General features: G+C 38.3%; 1 protein-coding gene across 1 annotated transcript; it reads right to left on the bottom strand.

Moving 5' to 3' along the window:
* Positions 1–27,585, bottom strand: LOC140947678 (uncharacterized). The gene is made up of 16 exons (XM_073396854.1): positions 27,208–27,585; positions 25,409–25,477; positions 23,783–23,887; positions 23,192–23,287; positions 22,110–22,261; positions 14,421–14,518; positions 10,134–10,260; positions 8,914–9,065; positions 8,000–8,078; positions 7,389–7,499; positions 6,587–6,669; positions 5,822–5,929; positions 4,702–5,382; positions 2,914–3,282; positions 1,376–1,726; positions 1–641 (listed from the first exon to the last, which is right to left on the bottom strand). Exons 1-16 carry the CDS (start codon positions 27,415–27,417, stop codon positions 484–486), a joined length of 2,949 nt encoding a protein of 982 aa, XP_073252955.1. The 5' UTR covers positions 27,418–27,585; the 3' UTR covers positions 1–483.
* Between the last annotated feature and the right edge of the window lie 27 nt (positions 27,586–27,612).

Here is a 27,612-nt window from a genome sequence, read left to right as displayed (position 1 = left end):
GCCCCCCCAGGGGGCTTATATTCGGAGGGGCGTTGTAACGGAGGGTTTTTGGCGTTACGAGTTTGCGGGGCTTATATTTGGAGGGGCTTATACAAGGAGGGCTTATTTTCGAAATTTTACGGTATTTTTATAGAAGGAGGTTAAGCCCTCTAACGATCGCAAAATAGCAAACCTCCAAACATTTGACAGCTCGCTTCCGCCAATACGACATTTTCGCTAAAAATCGTAGTGGAATAACGACGAAATCTCGTTCTCGTCTTAGAATCTAAAGGTTCTATCATGTGACCACTGACGACGCAAACGTCTTCACAGGAAACACAGTGTCTCTTCACGTTTTCCTAAATACTTGAAGATTGCGTAAGATGCAACGCAATCATGCATGCATGTGCTTATTGCTTGCATTCCTGTAGGCATCTGCGGGACATTACTTATCCCAACTGAATAAGGTAATTTTCCACATCGGCGAGAAGGGAACGACTGGTGTCATCTCCTTACTCCCCGCCCTCTCCTCCCTCCTCGTGGTTTCCCTCTCCCCCTCATGGGGCTGTCTCCTGGTGGGTAGGGCCCCCTTTCATCGTCATGCCAGGGCCCATCTTCAAAATTGTCCTCGGGCCCTCTCCAACCCTCCGGGGGGCCTTGATCTATTAGGCAGAAAAAGAGAGATAAACCCATGATCAATACTCCTAAGTAGAACTTTGAAAGAAGTCGAAATCAATAAAGCAACCGAAGTTGCCATATCACCGCGGAAAACAAAACCTTTTCCACTCGGGATCGAGGGAGTTCTTTTTCCCTTTGTGCGACCCTCTTTATTTTAATAGGCCCTTTACAGCCAACCATTCACGTGGTACAAAACCCCCATGCTGGAGAGCAAAAGTCGCACCGGGACCAAACACTGAAACAAAAGGCGTACATAACTTTAAATGGTAATTTCCCTTGTTTGTCTTGTCCCAGTGCGACTTTTGCTCTCTAGCATGGCGGTTTTGTACCACGTGAATGGCTAGCTGCAAAGGGCCTATCTCGCTCAACTGCTTAAATTCGACGCGTTCTCATTTACGTGTCCGTAATTAGTTGTCACATTTGTGTAAGAAAGATCGATTGAGACGAACTTGATCTATTAATGTTTTCTGTACATTCTAAGGTTTTTGAGGGCTTTACTGAATTAGCTGCGTTCACTATGACTGTCGGAAATGACATCATAATCTCTTTAAGTAAAATTTAAATCGATTATAAATTGTTTGAAAGGTTGAAGGTTTATAGGAGGTGTTCAGCATCCCCCCTTCCCATCAAAAAAAAAAAAAATTGGGGAAAGAGGGGAGGGGTGGTTGTACAGGAGCTAGGGGGTGGAAAGTTCCCCTATCTTGTATTAAGTTCTTACCTGGCCCCCGTCTCCAGTCATCTTCGGGTCGTATAGCCTTAGGAGGCCCTCTGTCACCGTCTCTAAATCCGTCTTGTTCCCCTGACCGCTTCCTGCCTCGCCTGTCAGGAGTCCCTTTCCATGAATCATCATCGAGACCGAAATCAAACCCTGCCTGTCCCATAGGCAGCGGTGGGGGACTGAGACTCATTAGGGGACGTATAGCTGGTTTATTCTCGTTTGTTTCTGGTGGCGGCGGCGGGCCTGGGCCTCTCATCATGCGTGGATCACGTGGTTCGTCTCTTGGTGGTGGCCCTCGAGGATCATGGGGGTGTTGAGGTGTTCCCCAGCTATCACGCCTTTCGAAGAGACCTGAATCAGGTTCAAAACAGAGATTGCAGATGTTGTATACCGTGGCTCAACACGAAGCCTTTACTAGTAAAAAGAGTTACGTGACAAAGCTTCTTGGCTCTACAATGCCATTTTCTCAACAAGCACAACGCGAACGGTTGATTACCCGCGCCCTTACTGGAATATACGGGTAGACTGCTTCTCAAAGGACCAATTTGTCTGCCTATTTGCTATCTTTCTAAAAAGCTAAAATTGATTTCCAAAATAATGGTCCAATTTTGCTTTTTTTAAAAGAGTATATTTAGGCATTGAACCTGTTTGTTGTCGTCTGTTGCTATGGATGGCAAGAATGGACGTATATTGAAACTTTGAAAAACCCGGGCCAACTTTTTCAAGTTTAATGCTGTGCTTGCAAAAATCACCAAAATATTATCGCAGGCACCCAACGACTGTTTTCTGTGAAATATCTGTTCGGAGAACCAAATATTGCCTAGAATTTTCTATTACTTGAGGACGGCTAACAATTTCTAGATGACCGTTCCATTCCTTCTTGTATCTAATTAATTCCCTACATTTTTCTGAAGATCAATTTTTCACATTTCACTGTTCAGGTTAGGCTATTTTTGGTAGCAAAAAGGAAACCTAACATTTTCGGAGTTAAAACTGTGATGGGGAGAGGAACCAGAAAAATCGTCACTTTCGTAAAACGTTAAATTGCACCTTAAATTTTCGGCAAAATAATACTGAAGCCCTTAAAATTTCGAAACGACTCAAGTTCCCCTAGGATGACCGAACAGATACAAATTTTAAAGCGCCGCTTAGAATGCATTCCTAGAGAAAGTGTTTTCAATGTATTTAGGAGCAAACCGTCGTTGTGTGCCCCTCAGGTTAGTGCGCCCTGATTTTTCTTTTGATATCTTCTCCCTACCTACAAAGGAGCATTTTGTACATACTACAAGTATTCACTCATTCCGCGCCGACCTATTAAAAACTACAATTTCAGGAACTAGCAAGAACAGCTATCTGCAACGGCGATGCCAAGAACAGCCTGCGAGCAAGCTCTCCTATTTTGGGCGAGTGAAACAAGTCTCGCGAGAACGCGCGAGCGAGCGGCGAGCCTCGCTTCGCTTGCCCAAATAGGAAAGCTTGCTCGCAGGTTATGCCAAGAAACACAACTTGTACAAAAGAAACGCGACGGATTCTCTAACCATGTTGTTCATCAGGTCTTCGTCCTTGTGGCGGCTCATCTGGAGGTCCACCCCAGCGCGGGTCTCTATTTTCATTTCTTCCTGGGTTATTACTCTTGAAACCCCTCGATGAAAGGTTGTGAATAAATGGATGATGGCCTCCTGGATTGGACCCTTGCATATCGGGACCATGATGCGGAGGCGAGTCATGACCACGCCCTCTTGAGGGACCTCTTCGAAATCCTCTTGAACTTAGATCATGAGGATGTCGTTGGTTATTATCTCCCATGTCAAATCTCGGCGACAATTCATTCCTGTTCTCTTCACGTTCATTGGGTGGTGGTCGCCATGGCCCCTGGTCAAGCCTGGGATCCTTGGTAGGCGCAGAACCTTTCAAAAGACAGGGCAAGATGTTATTGAAGGGATCTGTGTTCCACGAAAATTACTGCTGTTTCAAACTCCTCATTGGAAATGAAAAGACCCAACGGTTACGAATGTAAAACACACAAGGACCTAGTCCATCCATAGTAAATGATAGTGTCATGAAACTTAGTTCTAAATGTGCAACCTTTACCTCTGTGGATGAAATTCTATGGTGTTACCATTGAAATGAAACCTCTTCACAAGAACTTTCAAACGATACTGTTTATTTAGTACGTAGTTCTAACTTTTGAGTCTGTGAATGAAATCCTATGGTGTTACCATTCAAATGAAACCTCTTCAGGGGCACCCAACGAGAATATAGTTCAAAACCACTAAAACATAGCATTGTTAAACGTACTTTGGTATTTAAACGGTAGATATAGGTATATTTTTATCCCCTAAAAATTTTTCATCTGTTCGGATTTCCTAGCTGAAAGTCTAGTGATCCGAAAATTATAGGGATCAAAACTTCAGCCAGAAAAAAGGCTCTCGAAAATTTTAGGTGACCTTTTTTAGGGTAAAAATCCGTTAAAAATAGGCAATTATACCATATTTTAGATGTTCGAAAATCCTAGGAGAAGCAGGCAAGCAAGAAATTTTACAACCAATGTTCCGAAAATTCTAGATCTCAAATCGTCTTCGGAACAGATATTTTTCCGACATTGTCGTGGGTGCCCCTGCCTCTTCAGCAGTACTTTCATATTGTACTATTTGTTTAGTATGTTGCCTAACTTTTGAGTCTGTCAATGAAATCCTATGGCACCATGCTACCATTCAAATGAATCCTTTTCAGCACTGCTTTCACATGGTACTATTTATTTAGAACGTAGTTCTGATTTTTTGAGCCTGTGAATGAAATCCCATGGTGTGTGACCATTCATATGAAACCTCTTCAGCAGTGCTTTCACACGGTACTATTTATTTAGTATGTAGTTCTAACTTTTGGGTCTACAGACAAAATCCTACGGTGTGACCATTCAAATGAAACCTCGTTTATTTCACACGGTACCATTTGTTTATCAGTATTTCACAAACTCAAATTGGAATTTTGGTCAAATGTTCACCTCAGTTTATAACTGGCTGCTGTTCAAGTGAGACGCATGGTTGGGTATGTCTGTTGAGCATTCGTAGTGATCCTTTAATTTCCAGGCGAAGGCGAAGTGAAGAAGTAAGGAATTTTGGTTACATATAACATCACAGAGGTGAAAGAGGAGAGGCAAACTGGGGCCCAAATGAGGCGATCGCGGAGAAATAAATGGTCGCACCGTAGGTTTCACATCACTTGAAATGACTTGAACAGACCAAAAGCATTGAAAATCGGACGTTTTACAGCTGTTAAGAAAATGGCACTTTCCTCCACCAATAGCATTGGTGTAATGCGCATACCTTGAAAAGGGAAGTCATCTCCCCTTGGAGCACCACCTTGTGAATTAGGGCCAGCCTGTGGTCCACCAGATCCCTGCATCAATTGCTGGGGTTGCTGTGGTGCAGGTCCAAGCAATCCAGGACGTGAGTCTATTTCCATGTTCCTTGGTGGGGAACCCAAGATTCCCTGAGGTCCATTAAACCTATCCCCGGGTGGGCCCCTGAAATCTCTCCCACGTCCAAGATTGTTAGGGCCCTGGTCATGCCAGTTTGGAGGTTTAAAATCGCCAGGAGGGCCCCGGCGCTCATCCCAAGAGTCTCTCCCTGGTCCTGGCCTTCTGCCATCCCCTCGGAGTTGTCCATGACCAAATGGATCCCTCTGAGGACCATCAAAAGGCCTTTGTCCTGGTTCTTGCTTAAAGCTATTTGGCTGTAGAAGTCTTTGAGGAGCAGGGGGGTCAAAAGGCCCTTTGTGGTTCCTGTCACCAGGCCTCCCCGGTTGAAAAGGAGGGGCATCTGGTCGAAGCACTGAATTCCCATTTTCAGCAGCCGAGTTTATTTCCCCCAGAGACCCTAATCCTGGAATTGAGGGACTGGATTTGAAGTTAGGAAGAGTGAATCCAGGATTTTGTGATTCTAACTGCCTTGGAAGAATAGGGGTGGTCTTTTTAGCTGGTAAATTGCCAAATCCAAGCGATGGCCCTACAGGAAGGGAGAAGAGGTAATAGGAAGTGTAAAAAAATAAATACACCACTCCCGTTTACCTTATTAATACGAAATTCAGTACATCAGTCATATTAAAGCATAATCGTCAAATCAGTTAGTAAGAATTTAAAAAAACTAGTGCCCAAGATTAGTAATCAATCTTGCACAAGCAGATTACTTCCCTGCCCTTGTTTCGTATGTAAAACGAGAAGCTTTATTCTGAGCCCAGGTACAGACTAGCATAAATAATATTGCTTTTTGCTTCTCTCACAAAGGATATGGTCCGCAAATGAGTATGCATTCTCCAAGCTCCCAAAATATCTCTCCCTCTCTCCTTTAAAACAAATCGCTCGCTGCAGTTTTTTGCAAAGTCATTTATGTTGTAAGGTCACTGAATTCCTCTTTCGCACAATAGCTAACTTTGATTTGGACCAACCTTTTTCTCCCAAGTCATATCTATCAATGTCTGGGAAATCTTCAGCTGGGTTCAATGTAGTGTCCATTCCTGGAATAGCTGTACTCACAACCGGAGGGTGGTCACCATCTGAAAATAATATAAAGGCATTAACACCATTACCCTGCATCATCAAATTAATAAATCTCTTTGGCTTGTACGTGTTTTTTTTTTCAATGAAGGTCTAAGGGAAGTTTGCCCCTTTGCCTTTTCATAAATCATGCATAGATATGTATAGGTGCAGATCGCCCCCGTGGGATTGAGATGAAATTTGAACGAACCTGCTCTCTAGAGTATTATGACATGAACTGCATTGGGAAAACAAAACATTCAAGCTAAAGAGGTCTATTAACCCAAAATGGTTTTGGTCAGAGACTAGAAGATCCATTGATAGCTGTCTACCATAGGTGAGCTGCTGTGTTAAAAGAAGTTAACTTACAGACAATAGTACCATCTTTCTCAAAGAAAGTTTGGCTTATGGGATTTTAAAAGTGACAACGAAGAGTATAAAATTATTATTTTAGCATGTGGGCTCCTATAAAATTGAAACATGCTCTTCTTTAACTGTGAAAGGTATCTTTCTACAAAACTGATAAATCTTAAAGTTACAAAGCTGTAATCCAGACAACATGAATTTTAAACTCCCGACTCCCACATACATACACTCCAAATGACAAACTCATCAATGAAAACTCCAAGAAAGAGATATAAGTGAGGTACCACTTCCACAATGTAATGTTGACTTACCAGCATCATCCTCTGTGTCCAGAATATTTAAATTGTATTTATCCCTCATTCTGTCACCCAGTCGATTACGAGTCCAAAATTTACTGTCAGATGAAAAGACAGTGATAAAAATAAGTTCCAGCTGTGACATAATAAATAAAATGATGATGGGTAACTTTCTAAAACCTGTGGTACGTGCTGGGGGGGGGGGGGGGGGGTACTCCCTGTGATGGCCATAAGGGGAGGCTCCGCCCAAAGGGGGTATCTTTTTCAGGCTTCAGGTATATGAAAGGGTAGGGATCTCACTAGTTGAAGAATATAAAAAGGTTTGGGAAATCTGTCATTTGGGTCTGTGAAAGAGCCCAAAAGGGCTAACAGATGAATTTTATGCCTCTATAAAGTTGAGAAAATATACTATTTTTGTGATTGATTCTTATTTAAAAGACAGTGCATTTACAGCAGTTAAAAGGGATGCAAAGTTCTAAACAAGGTATGTGAAAGGGGTACAATTTGTCAATAGAAAGTATACAAAAGGGGTATCTTTTTCGTGAAAATTAGTATATGAAGGGTAAGCGGTTGGACCTCAGGGCGGAGCCTTCCCATATAAACATTTGTTGAGTACCTCTGGGGGTACACCCTGCCTCAAAAGACCCATTACCATATGAAAATAATGTGCATCAAAGGCTCCTGCCTTAGCAAACTTAACTTAACTTAATGCTAAGTCCAGGAACATGCCAGCGATGCATGCTCTAGCACCTCTATATATCGCTTTTCCACTTGAATAACTTGTGCTGTGATTGCACTACAATATAAGCTGTTTTACCTGGAGTGATCATTAGATCCAGAGCACAGTATGTGACCTAATGGATGCCATGCTAGACTCCACACCATTCCTTCATGAGCCATCTCCATATTCCCTACATCTTTCTCAGCACTTAAATGGTAAAACAACAAAACAAAATAACATGCAATTCCCAAATAGTGCCAGTTTGAATAGGCAAAAGATCATCCCTGTTGCCTTAGAGCACTTTCCATTTGTCAGAACTGACCGGCCAGATCATTTGTGTCGTAATGAGAATTTCACGTTTAATTCATAGCATCCAGCAAAATCAATTAAACCTTGACAGTATGTAAAAAGGAGATGGTTTTCCATACAAACTCTTGGAAAAAGCTTATTTCATTGTCAGATCAGAGGAGGGTATCCAAAAACTTAACTTACTCTTTTGAATATCCCTGGAATTTAGTTTAGTGGCAAAATGCAATTTGCATTTCATTAAAAAATCAGCCAGTTAAAAAGTGATATACAATCTTGTCATTCATGTAAGAATTTCAGTCTCAAACAAACGTCAGGTCTCATGGGGGGGGGATCCCGCAGACCCTCTCCCTGGATCCTCCACTGATTTCCTGTTTTTAAACTGTGGATGCTGTACTCACCCAACTACCCAGAACATCATGGAACCATCTGATCCACCACTGACAAACAATGACTCATGAATAGGATGCCAGCTGATTGCTACAAAAAAAAAGAAAACAAATACACTAAATTGACATGCCAAGCAACATAATTTCACTACTAGCTAAATACAAATTATTAATAAGTGGAACTCCCAAGCGAGAGGTATGACTGGAAGAAAAAGGGGATGATTATTGTCCAGGGAAAAAAAATTTGGAGAGGAGGGCATAAGGAAGGTCTAACAACTGCAAAACCATACAGGAAAATGCAACATCGCATTAGAGAAATGCGAAGCACGTAACTACAAGGTGTAACCAACAAAACCTGCATTGGACCAACTAGAGCTGCCACAAGGGGCTGAGACTGGGGCTGATTCCCAGCTATAATTTTAAGCTTGACCCCTGACAACTTTCATGGGAAAAAAAACGAAAATAGAGCCAACTAAGGACACCTTCTAGCATATCCATTCTCTAGCTACCCATTAATTGCATATACCTGGCAACTTGAAATCTAAGTGATATTCCTTATCAATCAGTGTAAAGTCACTGAAAGACAATAACTTAGGAAAAAGGGTTGCAGCAGTTGATCCAGTGCAGGTTAATATCCTTGATGCTGATCAAATGCACAAACTCCTAATGCCCCCTCCTTGGAGAAACTAAAATATGCCAAAAAGTAATCATATGAAACTAAAGGGCTATAAAATCTACCAAAAAATGTTGTCACTGAACTTTCCATATGGAGGTCTTGAATGGGACAATTTTAAGTGGATGAGTAAGAAATTGAAGGAACAAAACAGGGACATTGTGAAGAAGAGGTGGCCATAGGTATTTCAGGTTTAACTCAAATAGACCATTTGCCCCCATTTTCACTTTTTTAAAGGGTGAATTGGACTTACCCGTCGCCTCCCTCTTGTGACCTCGGAATGTTTGCATTTCTTTCATAGCACGGATATCAAACAGCTTTAATAGATGGTCACGTGATGCAGTTAATAGCCAGTTTCCATTTTGGTTCCATCTGATCTGCATAACTGTGCTCTTGTGAGCATGCCTAGGGTAAAAGGGGTAAGAAGAGCAACATTATGAGGGTAAAAGGGGTAAGAAGAGCAACATTATGAGGGTAAAAGGGGTAAGAAGAGCAACATTATGAGAAGAATGCTCGTCACTCGACTTTTAAGTATGTGGACAAAATCCTATTGTGAATTCAGCAGTACTTTCACATGGTACTATTATTTACCGAAGTATTTAGTACATACTTCTACCTTTTGAGTCTGTGGATGAAATCCTTAAGTGTTAACATTCAAAAAAAAATCTCTTCAGCAGTACTTTCACAAGGTACTATTTATTTAGTACGTAGTCCTAACTTTTGAGTCTGTGGGTGACATCCTATGGTGTTACCATTCAAATGAAACCTATTCCGCAGTATTTTCACATGGTTATTAATTTAGTATTTAGTTCTAACTTTTGAGTCTGTGAGTGAAATCCGGTGATGTGATCATTCAAATGAAACATCTCTGGCAGAGCTTTGAATTGCATAATACTGTTAATTTCTTGGGATTTTACAAATATAAGAAAGTTATACCTTTTGTAATTATTGTTTTCTTCACCAAATAAAAAAGTGAAAGGGTTAAGTGTTTAATGACAGAGTAAGAGTTACTGAAATGTTGCAATTTGGCAAGATAATATTTGGGTGGGGGGGGGGGGGGTGAGGGGGGGTTATTTTTGTGATTTTAAAGGGCTTATGTGAAAAAGGGCATAAAATTTTGCTATTGAAGTGTTTCCAACTTTCATTATATTTCTCAAAAAGTCTGAACTCTTTAAAATTTTTAGATAAACTGGAACTTTGCAGATTAACGTTATTTCACAACAGGAGATACCAGTAAAACCATGCATTTAATAATAATTTGTGTATTTGTCGACATATGTCCCGTACAAGATATTTTTCTTATTTGTGAAACATTTTTTGCTGTGATTTGAATTTTCGATATGGGTATTAAATTTCACGTGTTTAAATTTTGCAAGGATTTTTATTCTTGAGGGTTTAATTTTGCTATTTTTTTTACAATCGTGAAAAACAAAATGAAACACCTGTGAAATTTAGTTCCGATAAGATACTCACAGGGTTGTCAGTGCACTGCCTGTGCGAGGGTCCCAGAGTTTAATTGGCTGTTGACTGTCCTTGCTACCAGACACTACAAGACTCTTAGTTGGGTGCCAGTCCACACATTTGACATCAGCTCCGTGTCCTGAAAGTAAGCAAAACTTAAGAATTTTGTTTTGACCGCATTAACCCAGCAACAACATTCACTACTAGGGCTATGTGTGTGAAAATCATGTGAAAAGGGTGTGAAAAGGGTGTGAAAAGTGTGTGAAAAAAATGAACCATGTGAAATCAATGTTGGCAAAAATACAAGTTCACCACATCAGCATTTCACATGCATGTGAACTTTTTGACATGTGTGTGAAATTTTGTAACACATGTGAAAAATTTTTGTCATATGTGTGAACTTTTTTTCCATGCAGTTTATTACATGTGAAATCTTTTCACACATGTGAAACAATTTTGTCATGCATGTGAATTTCAAATTTCACATGCATAATAGATGCTATGTATGTGAAATTTTTCACATGCATGTGAACACTTTTAGGCATGTCAGAGCGGGCATGTGAATTTTTTTCAGGGCTTGTTAAATGCAACCACTATGAACCATATTTTTATGAAAATGCCATGAATTTCTAGTGAATACCCCATGAAAGTCATCTCATGGCCCATGAAAACTTAAAAATAAAAATTTCACACCTTTATTTTTAGGCCATGAATTTTCTATGAAAGGTGCTCCTTGGTCTCATAGGCCATTGATCATCCAAGAAACACACCACATCTAGCATTCTATGGCTCGTGGCTCATAAATATCAAACTAAGTTGACTATGAGGGTCATGAATTTTTGAAGAATAAGATTTGATAAGTTATTAACCTTGAAAATTCACCATACTATAATGCATCAGACCTTTAAGGCAAGTGATCACAACAAACATGCTGTTACAAATCATCATCATCATAACCATTAAAGGCGAACCCCAATATACCAAAGTGCCAAGCCCCAGAGGGGCCCTCTTGTAAAGCAGAGGACTGGAATTTAATTTCAAAGCTCTTTTCATGATCTAGCTTGCAACCAGATCTCTCAGTCAATAACTGTATTGATTCTTAGTAAATACACCAGCCGGTGACCAGAGTTCTGCCAGATACTCAACTGTATATCGCCAGCTACGCTGGTCATAACAATTAGCTCGTGACAAACAATCTCAATTGTAACAGCTGCCTGCTTTACCAGAGTTGGCACCTGCTTCAAAACATTTTGAAACCCCTGAATACATTGTACATTCTTCATTATATTTGAATGATTAAAATCTATCGAGTATCCAATCCAAATGTGCACCTTTACAAATAACATTATTGTCTTCATTATTTGCTAGAATATGCTACATAAATTTATGTATTTTATCAACTGTCTCCTCTAAATATGTGGGTTGTGTATCTTACCACTTGGTTTCCACCCAGAAAGATGTGTATCAAGATTTTTGTTAAGTAGGGAGGGCTAAATCCTGAGAATTAAACCATTCTTTCAACAGATCTTCATTGAGGACAAAACGGACTTAATTTTATTACTCCATCAAAAAACTAACTTTGCTAATATATACGACATATGTAACTACACTTTATGAATGTTTTGTTTCTTACTGTAACGTTCCTCAGCTCGTTGTAAAGTTGAAAGTCCACTTGAACATGCGAACAGTTCCTTGCACTGCTTTGCATGCTTTTTGAGTTTTCTTTTGATACCGTTCGTTCGACTAATGATTCCTTGAAGCGAATAACTGGCATGCTCTTGATTTGCTTAAGTTGTCTTTGGTTCAATCAGCTTTCCGTACCTGAGCTTGTCCAACATGAACAACGTCCACAACACGTACAACTTTGATTCATGTAGTGACGTCCAGCATTTCCTTAAATCCTCAAAGGTTTCCCAACTTGAAAGAACAATGTTAAGTTTTTCTCTTGCTTCCAACACTTGAAATGCGCTGGAATATTCTAATCAATGCTGAAAATAACCGCTTTTTCGACTCAAACGAGTGCACTTTCTCCATCGCAAGATTAGCCGCCATGTTTGTTGTCTCCCAGGCTTCCCCGTGATTTTAGCACATGCGCGATTTGATTTACGATGTCACGTGGGACTTTTGAACCAATAGAAAATTGTAAAATGACGTTCCGTTGAATAGTTCAAATTCACGCGGACTTCACAAGCAACACAGCGTTGCAAACAGAATAGTTTCGTTACTTTCGGATAAATAGAAAGACTGTCTTTCAATAATACGCATGTTATTTTCGAGAGAAAGTGATCAACTGCGAAATTCTTCACATAAAGCATGTGTCCAAGTCAGCAACTCAGCTGGATTATTGCACTAAGGTATGTTCTTCTTGTTATCGTCGTTCGTTAACATGAGCTTACTTTGGTCTTCCACTAACTTTACGTAAGCTTAAACCTTCAAAGATACATCTTAAATTTAAGATGCATGTACAGATATGCCCTTGATTGATTCCCTTTTGTTTACTGCAGAAAAAACTGTACCCTTTGTTGCAAATCGTCAATGGAAATACACTCTGAAAATCTTATGTTCTGGCGCTAGTAGGCTGTGGCAGACTTGTCAAGACCAATGTTAAATAAAATAGGAGAAGAAATAGCATAAGTTTCCGATATGCATGTAATGTCTACCACAAGTTGGAAGCAATTAAGTTTCCAGTTAATTTATGATGACTTCAGAGTTGAACTAAACCTAGAAAATTTGAGTAGGTTTTTTTATCATAATATTCATACATCTGCAATAACGTCAAAAATAAAAGGCACCTCTATCTAGTCTGAAGTGTGGACCTTCAGTTCAGAAAGCTGTTCAGCGACTTGTAAAGAAGCAGTCATTTAGCATTATTTTTTTCCATATACATGCTTGTATTATTCAAAGATGCTTATTCACTGTCTTTTCACTGACATTGAGTGCTAGATTGCTTTTCTGTAACTTAGTATATACATAATAAGTGGAAATTGCAAATTGGCCACCATGTCATTTACTATCATAATTATAACAATTTATAAGAAATATTTCTAACCAAAAATTAGTATATTATTTGTTATTTTATTGATGTAGAAATATTAAAGTTATAAAAACTGAGCATGATATTAAAAAGTTTTGTTTTTATTCTCTGTCGCGTAGTTGGTTTGTTCACGCTCGTAGGGTAGTGAAATTCCATAGCCATTCATGATCTCGGATCACTGAGGATTTACATGTGAAAGCTTATGTGAAACCCCATGTGAAGTGTATGTGAAAATAATGTGTGAATTACTAGATGTTTTGCCATTCAGTGAGGATTAAGTACATGTGAAAGCCCATGTGAAACCCCATGTGAAGTGTATGAAAATATGTGTGAATTTAAATGAGGATTGACATGTGAAAGCCTGTGTGAAACCCCATGTGAAGTGTATGTGAAAATGTGTGTGAAAGGGTTGACATCGTTTCACACCCTTTTCACATATATTTCACTATGCAAAATTTCACATGCATGTGAAATATGTGTGTGAAATGCATGTGAAAAACGTGTGAAAAACATGTGAAATGAGTGTGAAAATAGAACATTTTTCACACGTTTTTCACATGGTGTTTCACATACATACTCCTAGTAGTGATTGAGGCTCTGATAAGGGAAAAATTCCGTAATAACATGTGAACCTTGAAACAGTGACTGAGACAGGTGCAATGGGGACAAACAACACAAATATGGGTTGGAACTGGAACAGTGCCAAGGCAAGCCCTTCTTCTCCATACACAAAATAACATTAAATTCAGAATAAAAACATACACGGCCCTCCCCCCATGAGAGGGCATTGACATTGTTCATGGACGCAACTCTCGATTTGTTTAATGATTATATGGTGAAACAATGATTTGGGGTCACATGTACCTGCAGGGAATCGAACTCGGAATCCTCCACACAGAAGGCTTTGCCGTAACTGACTTTGCTAATCCTTGCTTTTTTATAAAGCTTTGGGTAGACGATTCTTCAAAGACCAGTTTTGGGTTTTAGGGCTCTTTCCATGTCAGAACTGGCCGGCCAGACTATTGCCGGACCAGTCAGTTAGCAAATGAAATCAGGTTTTTCCAAAGGGTTTTTGCTGAAAAAATCATGCATCTCCTTTGTGCAATTTAGGATTTGACTGATCTTGCTGAATAGTTTTGATTAAAAGTGAAATTCTCATTACGATGGGAGTGGTCTGGACGGGCAGTTCTGACAAATGGAAAGCGCCCTTAGTGACACAAGATGGTAAAGAAAAAGGATTACACAGGTTCAGGGTTACACTGTACCTCTTAGCACTCTCTCCTCACTGCATCGGTAGAAATCCCAGATTTTTACCAAGCCATCATCTGAACAAGAGGCAAACTTGTTATCTGTAGGTGAAAAGCTGAAAAAAAAAACATTTTCATTAAATTCTACCATCAAATAATGGCAGTAACAGAAGTGGCATGGTGTATCATTGAGAGTGCCAAGCTGCTGTAATCTATTTAGTGATAAAATGGAGTTGGAGCAACAATTCTTTATAGCTCAAATTATTATTTAAAAATTTATAATTTTACTTACTGAATTTTAATCAAAAGTTGATTAAACTTGTAACTTTCAACTTTCAGTGCTACTTAGTCAAGTAAAACGTGATGGCTCCAAAGAGAGAGTACAGGGGGTTCTGACCCCCCCCCCCCTTCCCTAAGTTAATTCATGCCTTTCACATCACCCATAATACCTCTGATTACCCCTCAAAATTTAGCAAGAGCACTGTTTTTCATTTCTCTCAGGATGATTAAAATACCCAGGAGAAACTGAAAACCATACATATGCAAAAACATGGGGGGGGGCAAACAATGTGTATTATTGGTGTGAAAGTGCCAAATAAAAAACCTACAGATCTTCCCCTGTATATCCGTCACAGTTAAAGCGAGACGGACAAAGTAGAACATTAATTTTATGCTGCACTCAGCTGGCTATGATACCACCAGGTGAGTCTGAAATGTCAGTCGTCTCCACCCCTAACCTGTGGGGAGTCCTGAGAAGAGACAGCAGACAACTGCCTTTTTTGATGACTAGCGGGTTTATTTGCAGGTTTTGGTGTGACTGAAGGTATTCAAGTTAGTTTTTTGGGTTTGAGTTACAGGACCTAAGTTACACCTGAACACTGGCAAACTACAGTGCAGCTATTGTAACGGGAGCCACTTAGACAAAGTTGACTAATCAGATTACAGGAAATAACAATACATTCAATGAAGTTAGTTGTGGGCCAATCAGCAGCTCACAAAAAAAAAACAAAAAAGTTACTCAAAGCACAAATTAAATATTTATGGCAAACTTTCTTCAAGAAAGCGCAGTGTTTCATGAGACAATGTTTTTCCATTTGAAACTTTACAAATACCGGTAACACCAAGGAGACACATTTGTTTGACACAAGCTGTTATTTTTGTCATGTACTAGCAATTTCTTCGCTACCATTGTGGCTCTTTGAAATAACATCATGACCTCAAGTCAAAAATTTAACTGGAAGTTTAGGCTTTTTCCTTTGGTCACCACTCTGATGGACCTCTCAGAAAACATCGGCTTTCTTCAGTGGGTTCAAAAGGTCACATCTGTAGGTTGTAGTTGGTTGATTTCGATCCATGTTGTTTATTTAGATTAAGATCGACAACTAACTTTCTCGGAATGTATTGTTATTTTCCTTTAATCCAACTGGTCAGCTTTGTCTAGGTGGCCTCAGTTATAGTAGTCAAACTGTTAACCCTCCCTCCAATAAGACATCAGCTCTGTAAACTAAATCAGACGTCAGTTAACAAATTTTCTTCCTCAACTCCTAATCAGGGTTGTCACTCTAATGGTTGGAAAAGAAAACCAAGACTAACACTATGCCAGCCACTTACAAGTTAGCGCCAATCTATGGTAACAGGTAACATGTAACTTTTATATTACGAGTTAATTAATCAATTGTCTTGGTTTTACTGTGAGCAGTACAAGGAGACAAAATTAAAATGCCAAATAAAAGTGATTGGCTTGATTTTGTTACTTTTTGGTCTGATACAGAAACTGATTGTTAGTTATGCATGAGTATTCTTTGTCCTTACAATGAACAGCTTTGATGCTAATTTGAAAATCAGAGTGAATCTAATTTAAACTCTGATCTCCCTTTGCAGTAAGAAAGTCTTTATAAAAACTGAATTTGTACTGGAAGAGAAGAGCTTGATGCAGGATGTTTTGATACAGAATTCATTTAGAAATAAGTTTATCAACTTTTCTAATTCTAAAGTTAGGAGCGCGTGGATCAAATCCCAGGGGGGTACTCCGGATTTCAAACGACAAGGATGATCAAATGGAGGCAAAATCCCGTGGTCTTCCAACAAAGCCCAAAAAATCCCTGGACCAAAAATTAACCCCTAAAAATCCCATGCTGTTTTTCCCGGCCTTAAAATTTTCCAGAAAGCATTAAATGATATAATGCCAAAAATAAATTAACAATTGAATGATTGTGTTTGCAGTGCATAGCTGGGATATGAGGGCACTACCATGAATCTTCAGATTGCTTTGAATACCCCAAAAAATCCCTTCTAAAATCAAGCCACCCAAAAAAATACCTGCCAAATTGTCCTACCCAAAAAACTCCCGGAATCAAAAAAATTCTTCTGTCATCCCGTTACTTGAAATCCGGAGTACCCCCCCTGGGGATCAAATCCTGTGGTATCACCTTAAGGTCACACCTCCTCTTCCCACTTTATGGACACCCGCTTTGATAACAGGACACCTTGTTATTAAGGACAGTTTTCTTTATCTCAGGGGAAATCCCTTATATTTCCTCTAAATTTAACCCACTTAATATGGACACCTGTTAATACGGACCCTATCTATGGCTCCTTCAGTGTCCGTATTAATGGGCTTTGATTGATTGCCATTTGAACGTCGTGATTTATACTTTTTTTTCACGACTCAAATCTGCATCCTACTGCCATGTCAAGATTTTCTCAATATCTTTTAATGCTGTTCCCCTGCTCACTACAGCTTCTCTCTTTTAATAATCGACAAAAAGGTGCAAATCAAAAAAAAATATTCACATTTTTCTTATAGAGGTCATTGAAGTCCATAAAAAACAAAACTCATTAAAAGTAAAAACTGACCAAACTGTATTTCCAAAGAGATGATTTTAGCTTACACAGGCCAGTTGCAATGAGACAAAATAAAAATTAAATAAGAAAACTTACCTTTCAGAATAATAATTTGCACTAATTTGATGTTGCCATGCAATATTTATGTTTATCAAATATAAAAGGTGTCAAAAAATGATAGAAAGCTTAAAATAAAGTTCTTGAAATTTATTCGTGCCATTAATGAAAATACGATATTTAAAAAAAGAAACAAAAGAAGGTTAAGATTAAGGGCAAAATCAACTGAAATTGGACTTTGATTACTGGCCATTTAATTGGCGGATACTTAATGGAGGTTCAACTGTATACAATTTTCATGAAAAAAAATCAAAAATTTCAAAAAGGAATATGGCTCTTCAAAATGACCATACCTCTAAAATGGATTTAAGTTGTTGGTGTTGTCTTAAAAAATTCTAGTTCAATTTCATACTGTTCTTTACACTATACATTGTTATACCAAGAGAGGGAGGGGATAGATGTTTTTTTGCTGCACAAAATGCTCTTTGCATGTACAACCCACTGGTTTTTAACTTTCAATTCCATTGTTAGGCAGGGGTTAAGTCAGCCCATAGACCTGTAGGCCCGAGCCTACAAATTTTTGGTTTGATCACTCCAGCGCTTGTAATAAATAATTATGTGTTGCTGGGGTGAGGTAAGAAGCTAAAAAGCTCAAACTGTTGGTGAGGTCAGTGTGTACTAGTCATGCCTGCAATTTTCAGGATATGTGGAAATGAAATTCAGCAAGACCTACAACTAGTCAAAAAGCTGGCTACGCTAAGAGTAGCATGCACTCTAAAAGGGTGTTGAGTGAAAGGAAATATCTGTAGTCTTGACACCCGTTGAGCCTTTAAAGGAGCACAAAGCCCCAACCCCCTCTCCCTGAAAAAATCAAATTAAGGTAAAGAAAAAAAGGAGACAAAGTTTTCACTTTCAAAGCAAAACTGCTGCTCGAAGAACTCCTTTGCACTTCTCAATTACAATTTGAAGACTAGGTAAAGAAATTCCTGTTCTCAAAAAATGGCTTTGTATAGTGCTTTCATTTTTGTCAACAACATAAAATTAGTAAGTGAAGGCATTTGGGTGCCCTTGGGCAGAGTGAATCAAGTTATTGTGGACTGTGTGTGGTTATACATCGAATGGTGGAAACATGGAAGTGTCCTCACCAATAATGCTCCACTAATATTAAAGATATATGTACCACACACAACTAACAATCCCTTGATAGGTCTCAAAAGAGGGCTTTCACTCAAAAGCTCAAGTATTTTTCTTTAACCTTCAAGAAGTAGTTTTATCCATTAAGTTGACTGTCTTCTACCTCCCCACTAACACAGTAACAGTTTCTTATAAAACTAGAGGTAATTACTGATTACGGATCCGCGTTTATCACTTATGGAAAAATTACGGAAACAAAATCGAGTTGAAATTAGTCCAGTTTCCCGGCTGAGGTGCCCCTGATAAAATTAATAGGGGTGGCTAATTTGCAGTCGCCAGTGATAGCTCTAAAATTTCTGCCTTAGTGCCACAGGAACACCAGATTAGGATGTGTTCTGACGAACGCGACTAAACATTTTCATTTAATTTGCTTCCCATTTAATTCCTGAAACACAGTATAACCCAATGGGTGAATTTAAGTGGGGGGGGGGGGGGGGTACCCTCCAAGCATCATCCAATGAGATAACATGGTTAAGTACACTCCAAATATGTCAAAAAAAGTTGCCATAAGTTTGATTCCCCAACAGCGATTAAAACTTCCCCCTGACACAAACTGGTAAGAAAAATTCACGAGTTAAAGGAAAGTAAGAAGTGATACTAAAGATGGTGGGGCACTCAGGGAAGTTTGAGTGTTGGGTGCACCACAGAGGCCTTTACTGATCCTGTCAAATTGCTGGTTAAACCCCCGGGGGGACTCCGCATATGAAAGGGTGCTCGTCGGACATTTTGAATTAAACCCCTAAAGGAGACCGATCTGGGCATGGCTCAAGCTTTTTTTGACCCCAAAAGGAGACCATGTTAAAAAACAGACAATATATCTATTTTTAAAACAAAAAATTCCCTGTTAAGCGGTACCTAGTCATTTAGGCCAAATAAGGGAGCACCCTCTCCCCAGGGCAATACTGTGGTTCTAGCTTCGTCCATAGTAATAGCAAGTCAGGATGGTTCTTAATCATGGTTCGTACAACTACAGACAAACAAAAGTCAAGGACTTTTCAAGAACTTTTCAAGGATATTACAAATTTCAAGGTCTAAGATTTATTCAATAACTCAGCTTTCTTTGACCCCCTTTTGAACACCTCACTGGCTAAAACACTCAATGAAGTCATGTAAAATTTTTACTTCTTCAGCCATGGTTGTTCACATTATTTTATACTACTTTCCATAACAACACTTTGCAAATTTGACAACAGTCATTGGGCATGACTTGCAGTTGAAATAAAGAAACCAAAATAAAATATTGTTGCTTTCTGTTTTAACCATTTATTTTTGCTTTAATTCATTTTACTTTTTTAAAGTTTTGTATCTCTTGTTTTTCCCCACACTCTATTGAGTTGACTTCTTTGCCTTATGTTATCAATGCGTTTTACAGGTTCTTACACCAAGGATGGGCCAAATTTTTCCTTGGCAAAAACAGAGTGGACCTTCTAAAGAAATCAATCACTTTTCAAGGACTCTTGAAGACGACTACTAAAATTCAAGATAGTACAAACCATGGTTATTTCAGAAGGATGGGGAAGTATTAAAAATCCAACTTCCAAAATACATTTGATAAGCAAGGAAAATATTCAAACCCTGTGTGACAAGGGATGGTTGTGCAGGAGTAAGGTATGTTGTCATTTTGCTTTTTTCACTCCATTAAAATATTATTCATCTTCTTTCTGAATTTCCCAAACTCTTACATTGATAATGAAAATGAAAAGACCACTTGAAACGAAAAATAGGCCGCTGGATTGTCTTTTTAAGTAGATAAGATGATAAATAAAATATATAGAGAGTATCACTGTCAGAAAACAAGGAAAACTAAGTTTAGAGGAGCACAAAGTCGACAAATTAATAAAAAACTTTCATCACCTAACATCTTCCAATGTACGATAGGATTTTGCATTTTGGGAGAACAAAGAGAGGGCAGATAACTTACAAGAAAACAGATCTGTTAGTGTGGAATGAGGCTATTGGTAAGTTATTGCATACCTTTCAAAGCGTCAGAAAAATTAATGACTTCCCTCCTGCCATGCAGAAAACTGATGTAACTTTGTTAAATTAATAACTATAATTGCATGGTTTAACTCCAACACCTACCTTGATTGGTTCACATGCAAAATAGTTTTATATTTGGAAGCAATGTTAGTACATGGGAAGAAAGGTGTCTGAGTTAAAGTCATTCTTCAATCCAGAGAATGTCTGACAATATTCTCTTCCAATAATCATTAGAAGAAAATGACAAATTTTAGAGTTTGGTGATCATCAGGGGTTATATTAGAATGTGGTTTACCACGGGTGTTCAGATGTCTACTTCAGCTCAAACTGCCGACTACATTGTGCTGTGTTTTTTTTTTCCATTTTCATGGTCATGAGTATTGTCTCAAATGATCATCTACAAGCACTGTCCATTATCTGGCTCAGATGCTTAACTGGCATGAACTGTTGGCTTACAGTGCAAAATCTGAGAGGAAAACAAACTGGTATAGGTCCAGTAATAGAAGGTAAAACCCTCTTCTCAATAAAGCCCAGATAGTCTTTACAAAGTTATGCTATTGATGCTCTGATGGTACAGACCAAAACAGCAAAAATAATATTAATATTTTTCTCTCCATAGAAAATAAACACGTGGAATAAGAGACAGTGTGCTGTAACACAGATGGACTTTCAGTCAATATGTAAAAGTTTAACAATTTTGGGAAGGATTTGATGCCATGAAAAGCTGTTCCACTGATTTTATGAGTCTGAATAAGAACTTTACCACATTTTAGCGCTAAAATTATGCAAGGGGCAAAAACTAGAGTGAACAGAAAGCATTGAATGCTGGAACTGTCATCTCTGGATGTGACTGTACACATTTTGTAGCTGACAATGGATTCTAAGACCAACATTGGTTGGTTATTAAAAACGAGTACTGACGTGTGTACAGACTTCAAAATTGAAAAAAAAATTCCTTTGTTCAGACACTCAAGCATGGGATACCCAAAAGGACAATGCAGCAACGTGTCAAAGTTTCATAAACCTGCAGAATGGGCAAGGAACTTACGAAGGAAAGCTTGTGGCATTTTATTTTTTAACACGTGTTTATTGGTGAAGGGGTCAAGGGTGATCACTTTATTTCCATTGTTTATTTTATTTTTTAAAAAATGTTTTATTTTTTATTTTGTAAGCCATGCCCTCTTTATTCAAATCATCTTAATCTACTGCTTTATTATTACTATAATCATAAAAGCTGCTTAAGCCATTCTAATTTTTTAATGGACCTTAAGCATTTTACTACAGCCACATAATAAAATATGAAAAAATTATTTTATATAAAATTAATTTAGAGTGCTCATCCTACAGGATACAGTTTGAATGCAAAAGACCAACACTTTTGTGGTAACAAATTTCAAAGTATACAATGCCCTTTTTTTCAGAATTTCAAGTACAACATGTTGGTCCCAAACAACACCCTGTAGGATGGCTTGTTACCTTTGCAATATTCCGCACTTAGTTTTTCTGCCATCACTGCTAAATAAAACAAGTTTCATTGGATGCACTGATGCCAAGTCTAACAAAACTTTTATAAAAGCTACTATACCAATAAGAACAGCTAAAAATGGTCCATTTTGCTGCCTTGCCGCTAACCTTAATCCTCGGATGGGCTCTTTGTGTGCTTCGTACATATAAACATTGTTCATGTTGGATTGCCAGTATTTAATGAATCCTGCATGATCTGATGACAGCAACCAGGTATCTGTGTGACTCCAAACCATTGCACGTACTGGACTGTCATGAGCCTGGGGACAAATAATTTTCACCATTTTGGGGACAAGCAAACTACAGTTATTCACAACGTACTCTTACTGATTTTAAGGAAGGCCTACCAGAAAACATATTGTAGCTAAACATGATGGCAACAGAGAAGGACAATCAAGGAAGTGGTTGAGTTGGCTGAGATCAATGACATAACTTAGCTGTCACATGTGATGATAAAGGTGGAACTGGCTAGGTCAGAGGGCAGGGGAAGAGCAAAAGAAATCCTTCCCCACCTAATTGTTGTATTTACCAGCAACTGGAAATGTTAGTGACTTCCCTGCCTAATGCAATGCTATCTGAATTGTGTACCTTTACGGGACAATAAATGGATTTGTACAAAATCGCTCCTTGCAAATAATTTATGTTGCAAAGATATAAATATATGGCAAACATAGTAAATGCCATATTGCCTAGTCATTTACCCCCCCCCCCCAGTTTTTTTGGTATGCAAATGTGGCATTTACTGTCTTTGCCATAAATTTACTCCTCAGTATTTGTGACATATTTGCGAGGAGCAAATTTTGCAAATCCATTATTACATCCAGTGCTTGAAATTGTACATATTTAAGTTCCCCTATTTTTTTTTTTGGCGGGGGGGGGGGGGGGGGGGGGGGCGGAGAAGGCTATTGAGCCTACCCTCTCTTTCAAGCTCCTGCTTCACTACCCCTTTACTATTTGCTCGCTGCTAGAAGTTAGATTTCTTATCTCTGGCTCCCATTTCAAGTACTTGAGCTTTTGCACTTTACAGTCTAGTTTTTATGGACAATTGATACCACCATCTTCTCAAAATAAGTCCCCCCCTCACATAGCTCCCCCCACCCAAACATGGATGAAATATATTGAAATATATAAGTGCAAAGAGGGGGCTTAATAGAGGATTTACTGTACATGTACAGTTGTAAAGTACATACTTGTAATATTGTTTCAAAATTAAAGGTCAGTCCATTCCACAAAGTAAACTCTCCACTTGATGCTCCTGTTACTAGGCGACGTCCCTCGGGAGTCCACTGCAATACAGGTCATACACTGGATATTAACCAACGAAGTGCACTAACAACAACTTAAATGCTTAACACATTTACCTCAGTCCTATAACCTACCATTACAACCATATGAAGAAACATGGTTTTTGTCCCACTCGTGATTTCATCAAATTTCAATGGTCAGACACAATATTGACACCTAGTTTGCACAAGGGAAACAGGTCTTTAAACCAGACCTAAACGAGCTTGCTAGTGATTCAGACAAATGTGCCAGAAAATTCCAATGAAAATCTCATACCATGGCACACCTGTACTTTCTTCAAAATAAGTTCATGATCCTCAGCATTTTTTAAGAAACCTTTTTGCAACAAATGAATCCTCATAAATGCACAGCAAAGAAAAACAACTGAAGCTGAGCAAAGTTATTTAAATGTATTATCCCAGGGATACAGAGGTTGCTTTTGGGAGGGTTTTGCTGTACTTCCACAAAAAAAAAAACAATGTGTAGACTGTACTAACCGCAACACAAAATATGGGACATCTCAGTTTATTTGTTGAAGTCCTCACAAATTTTGTTGTCACAGCATTGATTGGATTATCCAAGAGACATCCTGGTGGAAAAACCTAGAATGAAAAGAAATAAAGCATAAAATTTTTGTTTCTGTTACTCGCTTACTTTCCCTGCGAGCAGAGGCCCTTCGATCTTCCTAGACTTATCTAGGAAGATCGAAGGACCTCTGCTCACAGGGTATCACTTACTCAACTCAGCTTGGCAAAAGACACAAAACTAGCAGGGATACAGTCTGAAACTTAAAGTAGAAGAGGTGCCTGAAATTAAACCCGAAAAGTATTGTAATAAATTGTCCTCAAAATTATTTATCAGCCTTTAAGGCTTCAAAAGAATCCTGTCTGGTAGTCTGGGACAAGAAGATTTCCTTACTCATACTGAGTATATAACTTTTCAACGCTCATTCACTCAAATGAGGTTATTTACTCAAGCAAGTCAACTTGTAATGAACTTATGAACTTGGACAAGCAAGCAATGGCCCAAGGCAAGCAAAGTATGAGAGCTACCTGTCCAAAGTCAAGGACAGTCTGGAATTCAACTTCGTTTTCCCTGGTCTTCTATAATATGTTTCTAAATCAATGGGCAGAATTTATATCACACAGTGGTAATACCACAGAAATGCCAACTATGATTATTATAATTACGTCATGATATTCTGTTTACCCAATGCATCATGCCTCCAAAAAATACCCATAATTACCTCAAGTAGGTTCACTGGAAATTTCAAGAGAGAGATCAGACCTAAAGACCAAACCTTTAATGGCGATGTGAGACCCTGACCAAGAATTTCTGTTGGGAAGTGGGGGAGGGGGTATCAAATCAAATAACTCTCTACTAGGTATTATCAAAAAAGAAACAATATATGTGTTTTGCATGGTGGTGGTACTGCTTGATGCAAATACTAAATGTACATGCAAAGCGATAAACAAATTTTACGATAGAAAACAAGAAACAGTTACTCAAATTCTTTGTTCTAGAGATCATCATTCCATTCTTTTTTAATTGGTATTTTGTACCAGCATTTGGTACAGTGTAAAGATCGGTTTGAGCGGAAACTCAAGTACAGTGGAATCTTGATTTAACGAAGTGCCAAGGGACTGGGGAAATTTGTCCAGCGTTTCCAGATCTGACCAGTTTCTGTTATAAACATTTGTATACGGAGCTATTGTCTAAGTTCAGAGCTGTACATACTGTAGCTTCGGCAATAGAAACACAAGAACAGGCCAACAAAACTACTTAAAACTTGTCTACTGTACACATAGATTTTCTCGTCATTGGTCAGTTTCACATTCATCTTTAGCTAACGTTTGGTCACATGTTGACATTTATTTGTTATATCGGGGTATATTTTACGTTTGGGTTTCTAGATTGTGTTCGTTATAATGAGGACTTCGTTAAATCAAGGTTCATTATATCGAGGTTCTGTTCCAAACATTCTATTGTAATTTTGGCTGAAGAAAATCGTTTGTTATACTGAGGACTTCATTATACAGAGGCTCGTTAAATCGAGGTTCCACTGTAACTGTCTCTTATTTTGTATCTAAAAACTAAGTAGGATTCTAAAATTTCATATTTACATCAGAAGAAAAAGAATCATCAGGCTGCATTCCACTCCTCCTACTCAAATTCTTGAACCATTTTCTGTTCTGTGAAAAGAGAACAGAACAAGTTTAATCCAAAAAGTCATTTTTGAACGTAGCTTTGGATGCTGGTCATTCCTATATCCATCTCACAAAGAGGATGAGAAAAAATAGTAATTAAGACAGAATCCATCAGGCAATTGAGTAATTTTAATTTTCAAAGGACAAAAACCTTGTACCAGAGTAATTTTAAGAATATTGCATTCTTTTTTACATTTTTCAAGGGCTAAAGATGTAATTAGTCATCTGTAATAACACCAAAGAAACTTTCTCATGGGAGCTCGAGAAAATGAATGTCAAAATTGAATTTCTGAATCACTAAAATTACTCAATTTCTTGGTGGATTCCATCTTAAAAGTTTAAATATTGCTTTAAACAGAAGTAGCCTATATCCATCTCAAAAGCCTTTTAACAAACAAGGTCAAGATATGTGTTGCAGTTAATTTCTATTTTTACTTTGTTTTTGGGTTTGGTAATGTATGCTAATGAATATGAAACAAAGGAAAAATAAAAATTACCTGAAACAAAAATTAACTGCAACATATGCAATGCAAGAGTAATTAATAAAGCTGTGAGTACAGTGCGCATATCAGTTTGATATTCTTTGTTATACTGAGAAAAAAGCAAAAAAACTTGAACTAAAACTTTTAAGTAAGAAAAACATAGACCTAACCCATCTTATTTCAATATGGCATTATGCTATCCAACAAAAATACTAACGAAGCTTTTTTTCTCAAGAATGAATGGAGAAGCAGCATATCAATTATTAGAATTTGGTTTTCATGGTTAAGACACCATATTAATTGGAAGCAAAGAAAAACTACAGTATTGGATTTTAATCAACTTTAAGACTTGGAAATATTTGCCAGGTTTTCTGAATTACTAGTTTGTTGCTTAGAATCAAGAGCTGTGATTCTTTATCAATTCAGCATACAGGACATGGCAGAAGGCCAATAAAGCACTCTATAAAGTTTCCGCCTTCTCTATCTTTTTTCTAGGAAAATGAATTTTTAAGGCTTCATTTACTATTACAGCAAACATCCTTGGACAAATAAGTTGTTTGAGCTTTAAAAGCAATTTGATTTTTTTCTAGTTAACACAAAAATAATTGGGTTTATGGATCTTGCAAAATAAACAAAGACCAATCACAGTTTTTATCATGCTTCCCCTGTTCCCGAGAAATTAAAAGCCATTTGGTATCAGCAGGCTGTTCAAAGCAATCAATCATTCAAAATTGTCACAGCCAAAAAAAGCATGCATATTGATTATGCATGTAATTTTGTATTTGTCCTTGCACCGAATTCTGACAATCACTAATGAAATTTGCAGCCTTCGTTACTTTTTTGGATTTAGATAATAGTTCTGGTTATCCATTCATTCACTCGTTTATTTATTCAATGCACCTCCTAAGGGCACCAACAAAACGTAGAAATCATTGCAGTTCACAACTAGAAAAAAAAAAGTAAAGCACTCGATGGATGACAGCTTTAAATGCATTCCTCAAGCACTGCAGGAGAGCAATACGCCTTTATACTAAGATCAGAATATTTAATTGAAAAAGGTTAAGCGGCAGACGGAATATAAAACTATTTCAAAACCCTTTTAGTTAATAATAAAAGGGCCCGAGGTGAAAACTGTGATTTCGTGACAGAAAAAAACCTTCGAAAGGAGTTTATAGCCATATTTGAACGTAAACGTCGTTTTGGGTACAAACCGGGAACTAAAGGGCATCGTACCTCAATTTGTTTAACAACGGAAGAGTTATAATCGACAGTTTTACGCATAACAGCTTTTCGCATCCGCTTGCCATCAAAAGTGATCGGTTGTCGAAAACCTTTGTCATCTTGTACATGTGATTCTGAAGTTGTAGCTGGTTGAACGGTGGATGAAGTCGCTGGCTTTGGAGCGAACTTTAGCCCCTGTGGGGGTGGTTGTTGAAACATCATCGTCAATTTCTATTACAAAGACTATTGGCCTCTTAGATTATGTAACTTTTCCAAGCGCTACTTCGACGGAGCTTCCATATTCGTAAAGAAAAAGATTGGCGACCCCTGGAAGGACGCCATGTTGACTCCTTCCCGCGGCATGTGCAGGTTGATCACGTGATATGATTCTAAAGCTGCTGACCAGATATACAACCT

Source organism: Porites lutea, chromosome 1 (genome assembly GCF_958299795.1).
Source record: "Porites lutea chromosome 1, jaPorLute2.1, whole genome shotgun sequence".
Taxonomy (NCBI): domain Eukaryota; kingdom Metazoa; phylum Cnidaria; class Anthozoa; order Scleractinia; family Poritidae; genus Porites; species Porites lutea.
This window is presented reverse-complemented; position numbering and strand designations above follow the sequence as displayed.